The 18,390-nt window shown below is 35.4% G+C and overlaps 1 protein-coding gene across 17 annotated transcripts in view; it reads right to left on the bottom strand.

Annotated features, from left to right (window-relative positions):
* Positions 1-18,390, bottom strand: part of NRXN1 (neurexin 1) — a 1,108,798-nt gene that overhangs the window by 627,447 nt on the left and 462,961 nt on the right. For all 17 annotated transcript variants that reach the window (XM_053587958.1, XM_053587975.1, XM_053587974.1 and 14 more), the window contains one exon: positions 9,333-9,771. In XM_053587958.1, coding sequence (XP_053443933.1) covers positions 9,333-9,771 — 439 coding nt within the window. The remainder of the gene's footprint in view (positions 1-9,332; positions 9,772-18,390) is intronic.

The following is an 18,390-nucleotide window of genomic DNA, read 5'->3' on the forward strand; positions in this document are numbered from 1 at the left end:
TTTCCAAAAGCTGAGGCAAATAAATTTTACAAATAAAATTTTGAGAGAAAAAAATATCTGGGCATATTAATGGGTGATCCTTTTATCTTTTTCCAGGAACTATAAAAACTGACATAGATAGTGACATAATTTCTTTCTTCCATACATTTTACTCCATCCACCATAATTACAGTTGAAGTTTCTTGTACATTAAATAAATAGTTTACACAGACATTGTTATTTTAGAGCTGTTTTAATTTGAGAGCAGTTGTCATATTTGTGAACTTTTTTAGATCAGTGCTTTTTTTTTTTGCAGCTTTTGGCCGAGGCTGGGTTTGAACCCACCACCTCTGGCACATGGGGCAGGCGCCCTACTCCTCTGAGCCATAGGTACCACCCTTAGATCAGTGCTTTATATTTCACTACTTATGAATCCAAGATACTTTGCAATGGTATTTTACTTTTTAAAGCAATGAGATCAGAGCTAAAAAAAAAAAAAAAAAAGTCTTTGTGTACATAAGACTTTTATAATTTTTATATAGAAATGACATTAAATTATATTTATACCTAAAGCTGGTTGTTTTTTAGGTAAAACAAAGGTAATAAACAGACAAGCTAATATTTATTTAATAATATTAAAAGTATGAATGATAAATTTACCTTTCATGTAAAATTGTATATAAAGGCCAAAATAAACTGTTGAAAATAGCTCTTAGTTATAAAAGTAGAAATCAATTTTATAATTTGGTATGTTCTTCATAACCTGTTAATTTTCATTCTTTTTTCCATCTATTTTTTAAAACTATTCTACTTCCTTAAGATTAGTTTGTAGAATGAGAAGAAAGGTAAAGCACAGGTGAAATTTAAAATAAGTTAATTTGATTTCAAATATTAAATAACTTCAAAAGTTCAAATTATTAGGAAATGAGGGGAAAAAGACAGGGGGCTGTGACAGGCAATGCTTTTGCCTGATGAGAGCAAACTGACTTTCTCGCTCTCCAATTAACTAGCTGACAGGCTTAGACAAATTAAGATTCAGTAGGCTTCACTGTGGTCCTTATATAAAATAAGAAAATTGACTGTGTGATTTCTAAGGTTCCTTTTTGAATGAACTATTTTGAAATTACTGCATAAAATAATTTTTAAATTAAATGTCAATTTAATCTACCCAAAGTTTTGCTCCATCTCTCATCACACAGAAGAATCAGATTCTACATATGACAAATTCACTTATTAACAAGTTGTCTAGGTTCAGTGGCTCATGCCTATAATCCTAGCACCCTGGGGGACTGAGGCTCAAGTATCCCTTGAGCTCAAGAATTTCAGACCAGCCTGAGCAAGAGTGAAACCCTACCTCTACTAAAAATAGAAAATTTAGCCAGGTGTTGTGTTGGGAGCCTGTAGTTCCAACTACTCAGGAGGCTGAGGCAGGAGGATGGCTTGAGCCCAGAAGTTTGAGGTTGCTGTGAGCTAGGCTGACACCATGGCACTCTAGCCCAACAGAGTAAGACTCTCTCTCAAAACAAAATAAAACAAAACAAAACAAAAGAAAAACTTCAAACTTTAGTAAAAAATTAAAAAAAGGCACAATATAAATAATAAAAACAAACTACAACATTGAAAATATGGTAGAATGCAAAATGTAAAACATAATCTTCATAAAATAGCAAATGAACCAAAATATGAACAATAGGGATTTGGGGATAGTAGGATTGTTTTGTGAAGTTTTTCTGTGTCTTTAAAAAAAATGATGCCATGTATTTGGTTTATGAAGAACTGAAATGAACTTTATTTGAAAACAAAACAGAAGTACCATCTCAGTATTCAGTTTTCTGCTCATTACTCCCTGTTTTCTACTAATTAGAATTCATCTGTGGCTGGGAACAGCAGGAGTGGACCAATATGTGAAAAAAAAAAAAAAATCTTAGGACAAAAGTTTAAAAGTTTGATAATATGTAGTACTGGCAAGAGCAGAAGAAAGGGAGCATCTCATATAGTAGATAAAAATGTGAATTCAACCACGGTTAATAAAATTAACCTGTCATATTTCAAGATTAAAATACTATTACTTCAGACCTTCTGGTTCTCAGAATCTATTCTACAGAAAGTCTGACCAATATCTACAAAGATATCCTGTATAGATTATTTATTAGTTTAAAACAGTGAAGTTTTTAAAAAGTAAACATTTAAATGTTGCTCCAGTGAGGAAGTACTAAATATTAGTATGTTTGAACTAAGGGGCATAGGATGTCACTGCAGAGAAGGCCATGGGAAAGCTCTCACTGAATGTTTCTGTGACCCAATAATTGGTGCATTATAATTCTGTTTATGTAAAAAGCACCTCTATATTTTTTGTATATGTGTAAAAATATTTATAGCTATATTAATATCTAGAAAAAGATCTGGGAATTTTATAACACCAAGTTATTTTACTGGTTACCAATGGAGAAGGAAATGAACCACTGAGGGGAGTGTGTGCTAACAGTAAACATTTCACCTCTTATTTATCTGGACATTTTCACCCAAAGCATGCATTATACATTAAATGCATTTCATATACACACACGTACATACACAAACACACATACACGTTCATACCAGCATGTATACACATAGGAATTTTAAAAAGTGATCATATACAATGCCGGGAATCTGTAAATATCAATGAAGTAACATTCTGCAGCAATTTCAATACTATTTTATGGACGTTCCACAGATTTCCACTCAGTATTCCACAGCACGGATCAGTGGAGCTGAGGATGGTCAGGTAATTGCCTATCTACGTAGGGTGCAGCTAGTGCCAGAGTTCAGTCAAGCCCAGAAAGGAGATTTGGTAGATTTACAGAGAGAGTTTTCACTTCCCTGGATTTGACTGACTATTTACCAAGTGCATAAGACCAATGCGTAAAATAAGAATGCCAAATTATTAACTTCTTATGAGAAATTACCAATCACAGAATATGGACTACTTCCCATGTAGCTCTGCCAATATGGGATGCCAACTTATAATCAAATGTTTGTTTATTCACTTATGGTTCCTGTTACAAGAACTAGAAAACTCATATACGGTTATCCCTCATCAATCATGGGAGATCGTTTCCAGGACTTCCTGCAGATACCAAAGAAAGATGTTCAAATCCTTGATATAAAAAGGCATTCACATTTGCATATAACCTACGCAAATCCTTCCACACTCTGTAAATACCTAGATTACTTATAACACCTAAGACAATGTAAATGATATGTAGACACTATACTGTTCAGTAAATAATGATGAAGAAAAGTCTTTATATATTCAGTACAGACTATTTCTTTTTCCAAATATTTCTGATCCAGTTAGTTGGATCCACAAATGTGGAGCCCATGGATATGGACAGCCAACTGTATGCATAAGTGGTCTATTTTCTCCTTCCACTGCAACCAAACTTAACAATGGGAGCTAAATCTTAATGAAAAGAATGTTTAGGGAACATGGATTCCGAACAAGGAGAGTACAAGAGATAAGGAAATGTGTAGTAATATTTGCTTTAGATGTTTTCATATCCTCATCTCAGTAAACGTGACCTGCCTCCCTCCCTTCTACAGTAGGGGTGCAGAAGGCGGGCCCCCTGTGCAGGAGTCACCCATTTGCCCTATATGACTTCCTTTTTTTCAGATGTGTTGATATATTTGAGTTTTATGAGCATGGGGCCTACCTAAGGTGCCTCTGCATAGTTCTTCTCTGAATCTTAGCTTATAACTTTATAATTCCTAGGAAGTAAGTTTTGCTACTTAGATATTCTTGAGAGAAAGAGTTTACTGATCATATGAAATAAACAGCCTTAAAATTATATTTGTAACATAACTGCAACTAATATGAAAACATACATAAATAAAAAAAATTTTGACTATGGGGAAGATGATAAATGACTTATCATCTTTAAACATGATTGGAATAAATAAATATAAGCATAAATTTAATAAAAATATAACAATTTTATGCAAATCAATATCATCAGGTCATCTGGTCAAATAATTGGTAAATTATTGGTAAGGTTATTTCAATCTTCCTCTTGATGGGTGGTGGTTTATGGGCAGGGATGTGGAATAAAGTGTTACAAATGTACTAAAAATTATTTCAGGGCATGCAGTCTAGGCAGAGGCTTGGGGGGTATGTTTATAGCCAGAGGGCAAGTTCAAATCATGACCTAAACAGAGAAACTGTCTGATGCTTTTTCAAGTAGAAATGTCTAAGTGTGGTGATTCATGAATGGTATACACAGAAATCAGTGCTGGTAATAGATAGCTAGAAAGTGCTGCTCACATCAAACAGTGATTACTACAAACCTCTAATTATGTGCTCTGGAGAGAGACTTGTGCCTTTCCCACTGTAATTTCTGGTTCTTAAACTAGAACTCTATGACTTCAATTCAAATCTGAATGGCTTCTTAGCTGTTAAATGCAGGCTTACCCATGAATAACCGCTGATACAATCTGCTGTACCCTGCTGTACACAAGCAGAATTTGACACAAGTAATGAATTTTTCTTATTTGATTTCAATATGTAATGATTTTTTTTTTAAAAATTGACAGTTTTCTATAAAAATACTTGAGAGGATATCCTTGACTGAGCCAAAGAGCTTACCACAAATTTAAACAATGTTCGTGTCCCAAGAAAACAGTCATTAACCTCATCCTAATTGTAGCGTAATTTACACTTTAGCTAAGTACCAGGACATTTGGTTTGCGCTGGAGCTGGGACCAGAAGAGCGTAAGGGCAAATCTGGGCAGGAAAGAGGGGCTGGTAAGGAAATGTCCAGCTGTAAGTCCTGCAAAGTTGCAAAGTAATGGGCCTCTTTAATCATATTTATTGACTTAGCAGGTGGGAGGTTTTGCTCTCTTAGCAGCCGAGCTATCCACAGAGGATATCTACTTTTTGCAGCACTTATGTCATCCACTCGGGGTCACTAAACCACGCCTGTATATTGTATCGTTCCTCCTTTGGCAGCTTAGCTCAGGATATGCAATTGCCATACAGGGCTCAGCCCACTTGGCCTCCCCTGTCACTGTTCATAGACTGAACAGGCAATGGAAGAGAGCTGCATTGTGTGAGGAGATCAGCTGCGGCCCTGACGAACAGTGTTCGTCAAAGTGTGAGAATTAGAGCGCCTCTTTCTCTCCCATGTTTCAGCACAGAAGGAATATACTTTAGAAGTAACCCAATACAATTAATTTTGCTAAAAATATATGCACACAAAGGCAACATTTCTCATCAAATAATGGGCTCATATATTCCTTTTGGTGAACAAAAGGGCAGGCCACCAGGAAGAGGAACATCTGAGTGATTGTCTTCCTTGTCACTAGTGTGCTTTTGGTGGCTGCACATCCTAGTCCTTAGAAAAGGGTTCACACTTTCCTTCTTGATTAATTTTCCTTCTACCTACAGGTTTGCCAAATGTTACGAGGTCTCATGAACAAGCTGGAGTAGGAGCTCTGTTCTCATAAAAGCTTGTTATTGTTTACCAGGCTTATACGGTTCCCTAACAATTATTTAATTTTCTCAATGCATATTTCAAACATCTGGACGTGGAGGATGGCATTGTATTTGTAAAAGTACAGCATCTGTTATCCTATATTGTATAAACTGCTTTCGGAAAGTCATGTCATTTAAATAAATCCTTAAATTTAAAAAGTTGCATTTACTAAAAGAGTGCTATTATTCTCCAAATATTGTGTCAGTCACATATTTTTATTCTTTATTTTTTCTTACATCAAATATGTATTGAGCAACTGCTATGCCCGAGAAGGTACCAGGAACTGTGTATATAAAAATAATTATGACATTCTATCTCATAGATGGGAAGTATAAACCTTACAAACTTACAAAGTTTGGATAATATTAAATTTAAATCAGTTTTGTCTACCAAATATGCTTTTAACCATCTCTCTAGCCAAGATAACCACCAGTTGTTATATTGGCAGCAAATTCATGAGCATAATGATTCCATTCTATTTCTTCTTACTTTAGTACAGCCAACCAATATAGTCAGGAACAGAGTTAGTAATTCCTAGGCCTGGGTTCCCTCTCTTTTAATAACAGAGATAATATGGCTTTTTAAGTACTCAGCTAAAGAGTAATTTGGGAAAATCAACAGTTAAGACTGTCATCATCAGAAGACAGAAAGTAGCCCACTTTAGCCTCTTTTCATAGCAATACTCTTTCCCCGTATTATATGAAAAATATTTTCAGATACCCTCTGAACATAAATGATATAACAAATGGGTAAAATGAATTATTTCTTGAAATTCCATGTTTCTTTCTTTTAACTAAGCTACAAATCTTAGTATTTCACCAGCTCAAATCAAAAATATTATTTAAGAGATAGCTGAGAAGAGAAGCTTATATAGTTAGTGATTCAATTTTTAAAAGGCTGCTCTATACCAAACTAATGCAGAGTGCAAATATAGAATGTAATTAAAGTACTATATATAAAATATTAATAGCTGGAGCTATCAAAATTACATTAAACTCCTTTGAGCTAGGCCAACATAATATGTGCTCTCTTTATTTATTTATTTTTTTTTTCATTTTAAAATAAAGGGCAGAACTTGGCTCAGTGAATGAGCTTTGGTTTTATTTTATTGTTTGTTTCAATTCACTACTCTAAAATTTTAACCACACAAAAGTACTTTACCATCAAAAAACCACCAAGCATAGTAACTTCATTTTTCTATTGGATTCCAACAAGAATTTCATGCTTTGTTCATTTTCTTTCTTAGATAATTGTCCTTTCTTAGAACTTGTTCCTCTTCTTCCCATACAGAATTATGTTAACATACATATTATCTACTTTTGACCTTCTCCAATTAAGTTAAAACTATGGCCGTTAATAAACTATTGGGAATTTGGATGAAGTAAGGAGCTTCAACAGAAAAAGTAGATTTTATTCAGCTTGCGAATTAAGATATTCATCTAATACTAACTACATTGCATCAATACTTTCTCCTTATTATAAGAAGCCCCATGGAACAACTAAACTTTTTTTCTCTGTATAGATGCATGTTTATATGTTTGTATATATATCCATATGTATATCCACATGCACGTAAACACAGACTCATATACATGTATGTACACACATATAAACACATATATAGACAAACATACAATTGACATAGAAAAAAATGTTAAGAAATATCCAAAAATAAAAATCGCTGCGATCAAATAATGACTTGTTTTCTTTCTCTTTTTATATATTTTTGAATTTACTAATATTTTGACATTAAGCATGTATTACTTTCATACAGTTAGAAAATCCCTCATGATGAATGAAATACAATTAATTGCCTGGAAGTTTAGTAATTTTTGCTTCTCTGAATTTCCCCAAATGCCCACTTTATCTGTTCTCTATTGTTTTAAACTGTTATAAAATGTGAGACTTAAAATATCTTTTCATGGGAATCCTTTTTAGAATTTTATTTTAGATATATCTTAAGAAAAACAATGTCATCCATGGGCTAATATTTCAAAGAATTGGATTAGTCCATGTGCCTACCCTCTTTTAACATTTTTCCATTTGAAAGTTCCCAAGTAGGGGATTAACTGCTAACTTCGGCAGAGAAAGGCTGGAGGGAACCAGAGGGGTATATTCTATTATTAAATTATACTTCTACATTCCCATTAATGAACTCTTCTCAGCTTAAATCAGAAAGACAAAAAGGAATCTAATTCCTCTTGGACTTATTTAGGGAAATGAGAAGATATAGGGAGACCAACTTTCTAGAGAGGGATGAATCAGAAACAGAGTCTTGAAGATACCTGGGGATCAGAGCAATGGCTTCTGATCTCTCTTCTATTCCCCACCCTCACTTCCAAAACTTTCCTATTTTTCCTATGTTCCATTTCCTTATTTTACTGGGAAAAAAAAATTAAAGACAAATACAATATTTCTTGATCTATAAGCAGAAAATTTTAAAGCAAGTATAATAGGGAAATAGAAAACAATTCCACAACAGAGAAACCAGAAGTAAACCAGTGCCAAGGAGCCTGTGCAGAGAGGGAGAGACAGAAGAGTCAGCCCAGGACTCCCACATGGCCCTTCTGAAAGAGGATGGTAATCACAGGCTGCTGGGTGTACAGGACGCTGTCCATGTCATATGGTCTGTAGGTCCCAAATTTGGCTGATCATCAGAATCACCAAGAAAGTTCTGTAAAAATACAGACTCTGCCATTCCATCACTGTTGATCCTCTTTCACTGGGATTGGGATGGGTCTTTCCCAATTGTTGTTTAACAAATGAAGAAACTCAGGCTCATAAGAAATGCCTGGGCTAAGCTTAAACTGCTAGTTAGTATAAAATCCAGAGTAGATGGTATTGTATTTAAGCAAACGAGGGAGCTGCTGGGGGCAGTGAGGCAGAGAAAGGAACGTCTAAATTCAGTTGCCTCCTAGTTTAAGATTATTATTTGATTTCTACATGAGAAGGACAATCAGAGCATGGAACCCGTGGGTGAAGAGATTAAAGGAGATATAACTACATAGCTAAAAGGTATTTCTCTCTCCTCTCTGTCTCTCTCTTTCTCTCCCTCTTGATCATCTCTGTCTCTCCCTCTCTCAATATCCCACAAAATATTTCCCAAAATATTTCCTCTGCCTGGATGATTCTTTCCACCAAAGCTCACACTAGTCAACCTCTAATCCTCCTAAGCCACTCCCAAATTTCAGTGTAAGTGTTACTTCTTTAGGGAAACCTTTCTGCCACTTTCTCCTTCTTAGAGGAATAAAGAAGCCAGAGGAAAGAATGTCTGCTGGAGAAATTTCCAATATCATTCCTCAGAATGGGAATTTGCTTGGAAGAGCAGCAGAGCTTTGCCACTGTCCTAGAAATGCCACTGTATTGATTAAGGTGTGTTCAATACCATAGACTCATCCTGGATAATAGTTTGTTATACAAAAATAAGGATTTTATGTGTGAATCGTTGTATTTTTTTCTTATTTTATATTTGCCACTTCAGGAACCAAATATGTGATGATGTAAGAGGTAACCAGGAACATAAAAAATCCCAGAATTTGTCATTTGTTTCAAGATAAATTTTTTGTAAGAGTTGACACTTTACTGCCCAATAAATGTTCATTTAAGAAGCTATTCTAGGAGCCATTTGAGCATTTGGGGTTTGATACCCAACTATGATGATTAATTAGCTCTTTCTGATTCTTTATATGATGTGAAACAGAAAATATAAGAGAAAATTTGCTTTCCTCTAGAAAAAGAAAATCAGAAAATCTACAGTGTGTCTTGTTTTTACTGCTTAGGTCTGGCAGGGGTAAGTGGGATATCCCAGGAGATAAATAGCATAGAAAAATGAGAGATTACCTGACCGTCCGTCTCTCTGGAAGTCCACGTGGTACCATTCTCCATCATTCACTTTCTTCTGCAGGGCTTTTATTTTTATAGTACCTGACCCCATGTCCAGGAGGAGGTAGAGATGGCCATCCAGCATCTCAATAGCAAAGAAGTCCACCTTTATCATCTGTGGGTGTTTAGCGTCTTTTTGATGTCTTGGCTTGCCATGGCTGAATAAGATGAGGCCATTTGGTTCTGTTGTGCGGAAATCGAATGATATGGAGCCTGTTTTCTTTGCATTCCATTTAGGTAAAGAGATAAAAGATTCTGGGGTTTCGAAGGTGATTGGGTCTAGAGTCGCAACATTCTCACATTTAAATGCCACCACTCCATGAATCTTCATCTTAGGATCCCCTTGCTTGGCAAGTCGAGATAATTCCAGCCTTACATCATTATTTTTATATACAACCTGTGGGCAGAGAACAGCAGTGAGAAACTAGGCTCTACATTTTAATATTGGAACTTGTCATCAGTCCATTTTACTTGTAACTATCCCATGAAAAAGCACGCAGTTTGTAGTTACTTGGTTGTATAAGGACAACTGTCCACAGTCAAATAACATTTAAGTACCGACTCATTGAACAGTAACTATAGCAATTTAATTCAAGTCAAAGAAAGTGTGTGCTTACACACACACACACACAAGCTGACTATATGTAACTCAATAATTCAAATAAATCTGCATAGAAATTTCATTAGCATGTCTAAATTGGCATGCAAAGATCTGAACTTATAAAATCTATTTGTTTTATTAGTTAACTATCATACTTTTTAAGTTAAATACAAATATTAAGGTTATTCAGTTTCTTTGTATTGCTAAAGCAGTGATTCTCAACCTTCCTAATGCTGCGACCCTTTAATACAGTTCCTCATGTTGTGGTGACCCCCCCACACATGAGGAGCGGTGTCTTGGTTCCTAAGACCATCGGAAATATGTGTTTTCTGATGGTCTTAGGTGACCCCTGTGAAAGGGGAAAGTGTTGTTCAACCCCAAAGGGGTCACGACCCATTTGAAATTAGATACTTTTGCATCCTAGTAACCCGAAATAGGGAATCTCTTCTGTACTTTATACATCCACTGTGCATATTAACTTTGTAATATAATTACAAGTTGAGGTACAAAACAAAGTGAAATTTCTCAGAAAAAGCATAAAAGACAATTAAGGTGTAGAAGTCCCCCTCACCCTGCCCTGAATCAACTTTTTGAATACTGTTATGTAACATGGAACCACCTCATTGGCATATGACAGTGGTTCTCAACCTGTGGGTCACGACCCCTTTGGACTATATTAAAGGTTCGTGGCATTAGGAAGGTTGAGAACCACTGCATATGATGTTTCCCTTAAATCCATTCATCATGTATTACTACTGTTGTTTCATTTCACTAACACTAATGCAAAGCAGAGGTCATCCTGTATTCCCATTTTTCTGGGCGATTCTGATTGATTGTTGATGATCCTAAGGTTCTTTGGATTCCAAATAACACACTGGATGAATTCACTGGTAGGGATCACAATATCATGGTTCTGTCTGCTATTGCATCATGTTGATAGATACATAGGTACTTTAACATAAGGACAAAGAGGGAATCATGTCCTTTCCCTGAAAATAGTATATAGTTGATAACCACATTTCTATAGTATAAAAACACAGTGACTCAAGGGTGAATTAATTATCTATGTCCAGATAACTAACTGATTTCTTGTAAGGATTCAACATTTCCTGTCAAGCAACATTCCCAAGGTCTAAATTCATTTATCTATGTGTAAAATATGTTCAAATAACAAGAAAAATAGGACACTCTACATATAATTAGCGCTATGAAATCAACCAAAGCCATACAGCAGTTATTTCTTTTTTTTTTCATGTTTTTCCCACTACTTACTTTTGTTTTTTAGATTTTTTTTTTTTAAATCATAGCTGTGTACATGAATGTAATCATGGGGTACAATGTGCTGGTTTATATATAATTTTAAATATTTTCATCAAACTGGTTAACATAGCCTTCATGACATTTTCTTAGTTATTGTGTTAAGACATTTATATTCAACACTTAGTAAATTTCACATGTACCCTTGTAGGATGCACGGTAGGTGTGGTCCCACCAATTACCCTCCTTCCATCCATCCTCCCCACTCCCCTCCTTCTCCCCTTTACAAATTAAAACAACAGATAGTGAGGCTGATGTGTTTTTCTGATATGATTTGTTTACTGACGCTTTGATTTTTTTCAAGGTATCACCCCAGAAGCTATTTATTGATTACAAAGAAGAAATAATAGCTTTACAGTGAAAAAAACCTAGAAAGCAAATCTTAACCAAGTGATCAATGTTAACAGGAGAGATTAACACTGTACTGACATATCTTTTATCTGTCCAGATGTGAACTGGGAAAGTTGCCACTAAACTTCATATGATATTCTTGACAAAAGAATATAACCTAATTAGAATATTTTACAGAAATATAAATTCATCCATTCTCTTGTTTTAAATAATTTTTTTATCAAAGTGTAACATACATAGATGAAAAGGAATGCAGATAGCTGGGTGAAGTTCTACACGGTACCACCACCCAGATTAAAACCTGTGGGTCCTGATTTTCTAGCACCCACACCCACAACTCACCCCCATCCCCATCCCCATCCTACCAATAACCTCTCCTCTCCAAGGATAACCATTACTCTGGGTTCTATTATCAGAGATTCATTTTGTATTGCTTTGACTTTATACAAATGTAATCATAAACAATGATGAAGTCAAATTCTTCTGTGCATAGATGGTTTACTGTTCAGTGTGGATGTTCCGGTATTGGACTCCCTGAGTTCAAATTCTCATTCCAGAATTACTGGAACTGTATAATAGTTCTAAGCTTGTTTTTCACCCTTCACAGGATGGTTATAATTTTTTAAGATGCATGTCACTGAGAAAATCTACATAAAGGCATTCATTCCAATGCCAAGCACATTTGAAGACTTGAATAAATATTAACTACATCAAGCTACATAACAAACATCATCTCTTTCTTATCTAATAGACATAAAGATTTTAGTTCTAAATTTATCCATGATAGAACATTTAGAAATTAAGCCTAGAGATATAAATGGTTTTTATATTTAATTTGTGCCAACTAAATAAGTCACATCTTTCCAATGCTGGGTTTGGTGTTTCAGTTTACCTTTATCTTGAACAAGGATTATTATAAAGAACCTGCTATCCTTTACTCTTTGAGCAAATATGTACAATGGTTTAGCAAGCATCTATTGACAACAAAAGAAGAGAAAATGAACTGGAGCAATAACAAAAAGGCATTACACTAATTCTTAAGAAGACTTTCTTGGAAAGAGAGCTATTAAGTCTTAGGGAAGTTGATTTAGGATTGCCTGTCTTTGGAGATCTTTAAAAGAAGAGAAAGCTTTGATTTTTGTCATGACTTTCATGCTATTCAAACCTATTACTTTTCATTTTTCCTAGTGATTTATATTTTAACAATTGGAAATTCTTTTGGTGTCTGTAGTGATCAGGAATGAGTATTTGCCTACTCAAATGATGCAGCTGTTTCTGTTGTTCTCTGCTAACACATCTTCCCTGTAATTGAGCCGCCATTTAATTGGGTGTTTCTGAGAGAGTAGGTATAAGCCTGTCTAATGAATCGGACATTAGCCACCACACAGCTGAAGCATGTGGGGTAGTGCAATTGTGGGTGGGGATTTCAGTGAGTTCAGTTAATCAAGTGTGTTAGAGATAAGGAGTTTCAGGGAGAAGGTGAAGAAAAACAGTGTTAATTCCCTTGGTCATATTACTCAGGGTGAGCCATGTAATAATCACCTCTCCAAAAAAACATGCATCTCCACCAGAATCTATGCTTTGTATAGGTAGTAATTTTGGTCACCTGGGCCAGGCACCAAGATCATTGTCCGCATAGAGCAGACATTCAGTAAAATTCTTCCATCACTTCATTTTACCTAGTTCCAAGATTATAGACTTTTGTAAATAATAATACACAGATACACAGTTAAACTACAGCAGAATGTGGTGTGTACACCAATCTTATAACCTAATGACTATTTTTGGCCTATTACTCTAGGAAAAGGTGTAAACTTCTGTGCATGTCCAGTTCCTAAATGACAAGTTGACCCATGCACTGGGAAACTTCATCTTCAAATTCATTTTGTGGGCTATTAACTTACTTTTAGAATAAAGAATGCCTGATTTAAAACTCTCCAGAGGCAGAATAATTTTCCTATAAGCACTATCCTGAGGAGAAACACAATGTGCATATTTTTTTTCCTTGCCATTTTGCAGTCTTTGAAAACAGAAAAGCAATTTTGGAAAGGTAGACTTACAGCTCTCAGATTTACACCAATAGTTCATGTGACCCAGATTTTATAATTACCCTACTTTTCTAAAGTTAGACTTACACTTAAAATGAACTAAATCTAGTTCAATTACGATAATGAGTAGCTAGTAAGTATTCTAAATCTTCTAAAAATTCACATGTAAGCTATTTTTGCTTCTTTCTGAAATGATGTGGTACTCAATCATGGGAACACCTTACAAATATTCATATATCTTTTTCTCTTATATAGAAAGTTGTAATTTGTATGTTTCACTTTTGAACAAATTTCTATATACTCTATCCCTCTAATAACTGATAATATTATTACACACTCATTTGGATCTGTTCATAGAATCAAGGTTTCTTTGAGGTATTGATCTTTTTCACATTGAAGAGCAATTAAAATTGTTGAATTTCACTTTTTGCTTTATAGGCGTTTATCATAAATGCCAAAGGGACAGCAACATAAAAAAAGGTTTAGCACTTTTTTTTTTTTTGTAGAGACAGAGTCTCACTGTACTGCCCTCGGGTAGAGTGCTGTGGCGTCACACGGCTCACAGCAACCTCTAACTCTTGGGCTTACGCGATTCTCTTGCCTCAGCCTCCCGAGCAGCTGGGACTACAGGAGCCCGCCACAACGCCCGGCTATTTTTTGGTTGCAGTTTGGCCGGGGCTGGGTTTGAACCCGCCACCCTCGGCATTTGGGGCCGGCGCCCTACTCACTGAGCCACAGGCGCCGCCCAGGTTTAGCACTTTTTTATGCTGTCTTTTTATTTTCACTGCTAGAATTTTAAAAATGCCCTCCCAGTTTAATGTGCAAGCATAGAGAGTAACACATTTGTATTTTTACACTCCCAGGTTTGACCTTTGAGGTAGGCAATTGTTGAGTATTTTATTTATTCTTGATAATGATCCTGAACACATGAGAACGCTGTGAGGAAGCAAGGAGACCGATGAGCAGCAGTCTGGTAATCTGTACATAAACTTGATTAAACTCAAAGCTATATCTAAGCCAAGGTGCCTAACTTCTAAGTCTCAGGTTCTCCATTTTGAAAATTGAGAAGGAATGGCTTGTCCTATTTATACATACTGAGCCTTTTCCCCTTTAATCTGTGTGATTTGGAGCAGGGGTAAAAGATATCCTATTTTTCCTTCTCTTTTTTTCTAGCTTTTTCTTACAGTGTTTGATGCCAAGATACTGTTCTCTATTCTGAAATGTATTGAAACTTTCATCCATTACTAAAGAGAACGTTCGCTGCATACTTATGTACACAGATATGCCTAAAGGATTGTATCTCCCTAAGGTTTGTGCAGATGGTATTGAAGAACTGGTGGCTAACAGATAAAGCACTTTCCAAAAAGAGCGTGGGTATGTTAAATAAGTATTTCAGTCAGAAAATATTTGCCACTCAGATAACGAATTTTTAAATAAAATATATGTTTTAGGTTAGGAATTTCAGTGAGGCTTCTGAATTAATTAACATGTATATTTATCAAGACTTTTCTGACAATATGCAGGGTCATGGAATAAGCCCTGAATTTAGAGTCAAAGAGTCTTTAAACTTTGTTATGACCCTCCCTGAGAGAACATAAATGATTCATTTTAATCTGTCTTGGTTTTCCCTACTTGGGAATAATTACGAGTGTGACTTCAGAATCTGATTCTCAACTCACTCAACTCAAATTTCAGAGAGATTTCCAGAGATTTCTTTTCCCTACTTGGGAATAATAATGGGATTCTTATAATAATAATAATAATAATAATGAGACTTCAGAATCTGATTCTCAACTCAAATTTCAGAGAGATTTCCAGATCACCCAACTTGCAAACCTATGAACTTAACGCAGGATCCTCAACCTTGCCGAGGCTCAGTGTTTTATCTGTAAAATAGTAGAGTCTTATCTGCCACGTTAGCGTTATCATAAATCATAAATTGTATTCCATTTAAAGTGATAATGGGTCCTGCCACAAAGTAAACACCCAAATAAATATTAGCTGCTTGTATTAATATTATCAGTAGTAGTGATACTGTTATTATTATTACAGTCATTGAATGGAATTGTGCAGGGTTACAGACAACAAGGCACATAGTAGTTGATGGGTCAAATTTTTAAGGGAATTTATATAATATTGAGATCAGCAGGATGGAAGAGACTCAGTAGATCGGGGCTTCATTTCTCATCGTGATATTTACACCACAGTTTGAGGTACAGAGCAGGCTTTCCCTATGAAGTTCCTTAGCCAGAAAATATCCACAGCAGACTAACTACCCTGGGAGTTTCACTTTTAGCCAGGAAAGGGTTTCTGTAGCATTTCACCCCTGCCACCGCCACCACCACAAAATTAGTTAAGACTCATCAGTTCACTTCCTGGCAGGCCCTGTTGCAAAAGTCTTATATGTGTTGACGTGTTTACTTTTCATAAGCACCCTAGAAAGGAGGTGACATTATTCTATTTAATCAATAAATATGTGGAGACCTGGGCCACTGAATGTTTATCATCCTGATTACACCTGATGCTATATGAATATTGAAGGATGTTAACTTCAGACTTCATTCCGACAGGAAATTTCATATGTTTTTTGATATGTGTTATTTCAAAACCAGTATTTTTCTTCATTTTTTCTCACGAAAATATCTCTAAGTGAATCAAATGTCACAACCGAGCAGAGGAATTTATCATGAACCTGTCGTGTAAAATGCTTCTTCAAGTCCAATTTAAGCGGCAGAGCTGTTTCTCTGATTCCAGGAAGATAACGTAGATTTGTCATTTAGGATATAACCCATAGATACCAAAAGTCTGTGGGATTTTAAGAATTATCTAAAGAAACTGTTCTTTTAATTTTAATTTTTTTGTTTCTTTTAAGTGAAGTTAATGCTTTTACTGCAATAAGATCAAGTGAGAATACTTATTTAGAAACACCTAATTTAACGATTCTTTTCTACTACTCTGGTCTCTCTATACGTCATCTCTCTATGGCAGTCAATGTGCGTGTTTCAAAATACAAGCAGAACCTACGCAGTAAGTGACAAGTAGCAGGTAAATTGCATTTGTTTTGCCATACTTAGGAAAGGAACAGTTAGTTCAAAAATGGAAATAAATGTATTACAACTTCCACCCCCAATATTAACTTAGGTGTTATTTTGAAATTGTTTCAATCTTGACACTTCCAATTCAATCAGATAAGCATTTGTCTGACAAATACTAAAGGAAGGTACTTAAGAAAATGAAATTTTACTCTTTCCTCTGTGCATAGGCCAGTCCAAAGAAAAGCATGTTCCATTGAGAATAAACCAGTTTGATTTCTCGTAAGCATTTGCTATTGGTGTATATTTATTGGTGATATATATGGGCCACACACGCAGAGGACACATTACCCAGTTGTAAATGTGTTTATATGTGTTATATGTAAAACCTAGTGCTGATGTTTATGAAAATCAGCACATATTAGAATAATGACATATTGCTCAGTCATCTCTTAATACATAGATAAATAGATAACACACATCTTTATACACCACAGCCATATCAAACATAAATATACACACATTAATAATATTTGACAACTTCAGAAATTACAGAGTCCTTGGCTAAAGAACGATAGTCTTAATCATAGGGTATCAAAAATTGTCTTGACCTCACAGGAGTTTTCAGCACTTATAATACTGGCACTCCAAAGGAAGGTATATAGCCAAAAAAAAAAAAAATTAGAGACTTTATGATTAAATAAGAGTAGAAAATTAAACATTTTTCTTCATGCTTCTGCCACCATGAGGAGGTAATTCTCAAAGTTGAAGGTGGTCACTGGTTTTCTTTTGGGGGGGGTTGTTTGTTTTTTTGTTTTGTTTTTCTGAGACCAAGTTTTACTTGGTCTCCATAAGTAAAGTGCCTTAGTGTCAGAGCTCACAGCATCACTCAGCTCTTGGCTCAAGTCATCCTCTTGCCTCACCCCCCTGAGTGGCTGGGAACGGGTAAAGAAAAGCCCTGGTGCTTTGTTCTTCACTCCTTACTGTCTGAAGTTATTTAGAAAACATTGGGTGCAATCTGTAAACATTACTCAGGGCAGTTAAAAGACAGTTACCCTGGGGTTAGCAGCTCTATTTAATGACACTTTTAGTGTTATAAATATGTAGCAAAAGAACCTGATTTCACTAAATACTAATTTTTTTTTCTTATTATTAATGGTTCAGTAACGCCCTCGGCAGGGTGGGAGGAGATGGAAACATGAACCTCAAATATCAGTAATGTGAATTTTGAGATGCAGATTTATTTTTTAATACCAACTGCAAACTTGATCAATTCTCATATTTTCAGATGAGGAAACTGAAGCTCAGTATCTTATCATAAACGAATATTGGGCACTTCACTGTTTCTTCAACTTTGCGTAAACGAAAAAAAGAAAAGAACACAGAAAGAGAACAATGAACTGACTTACCATAGGCCCAGGCTTTTTGAAAGGCCCTTGAGTGACTGCAAATGAAGACCAGCCCTCTTTTCACCAGCTAAGGGAACCATACTTGATTTCAAAGCAATTCTGACTGAAGCTATGCTAGCTTCACGATAAGTTGATGGTCATATATAAATATAAAAGTCCTAAGGAGAAAAAACTGTGTAGTAATTTCCCCCAACTAATAGCATTTAGAAAGACACTGAAAAAGCCAACTAGAAACAATAAATTTGAAATGCTTACTAT

This window comes from Nycticebus coucang, chromosome 4 (assembly GCF_027406575.1).
Source record: "Nycticebus coucang isolate mNycCou1 chromosome 4, mNycCou1.pri, whole genome shotgun sequence".
Classification (NCBI taxonomy): Eukaryota; Metazoa; Chordata; class Mammalia; order Primates; family Lorisidae; genus Nycticebus; species Nycticebus coucang.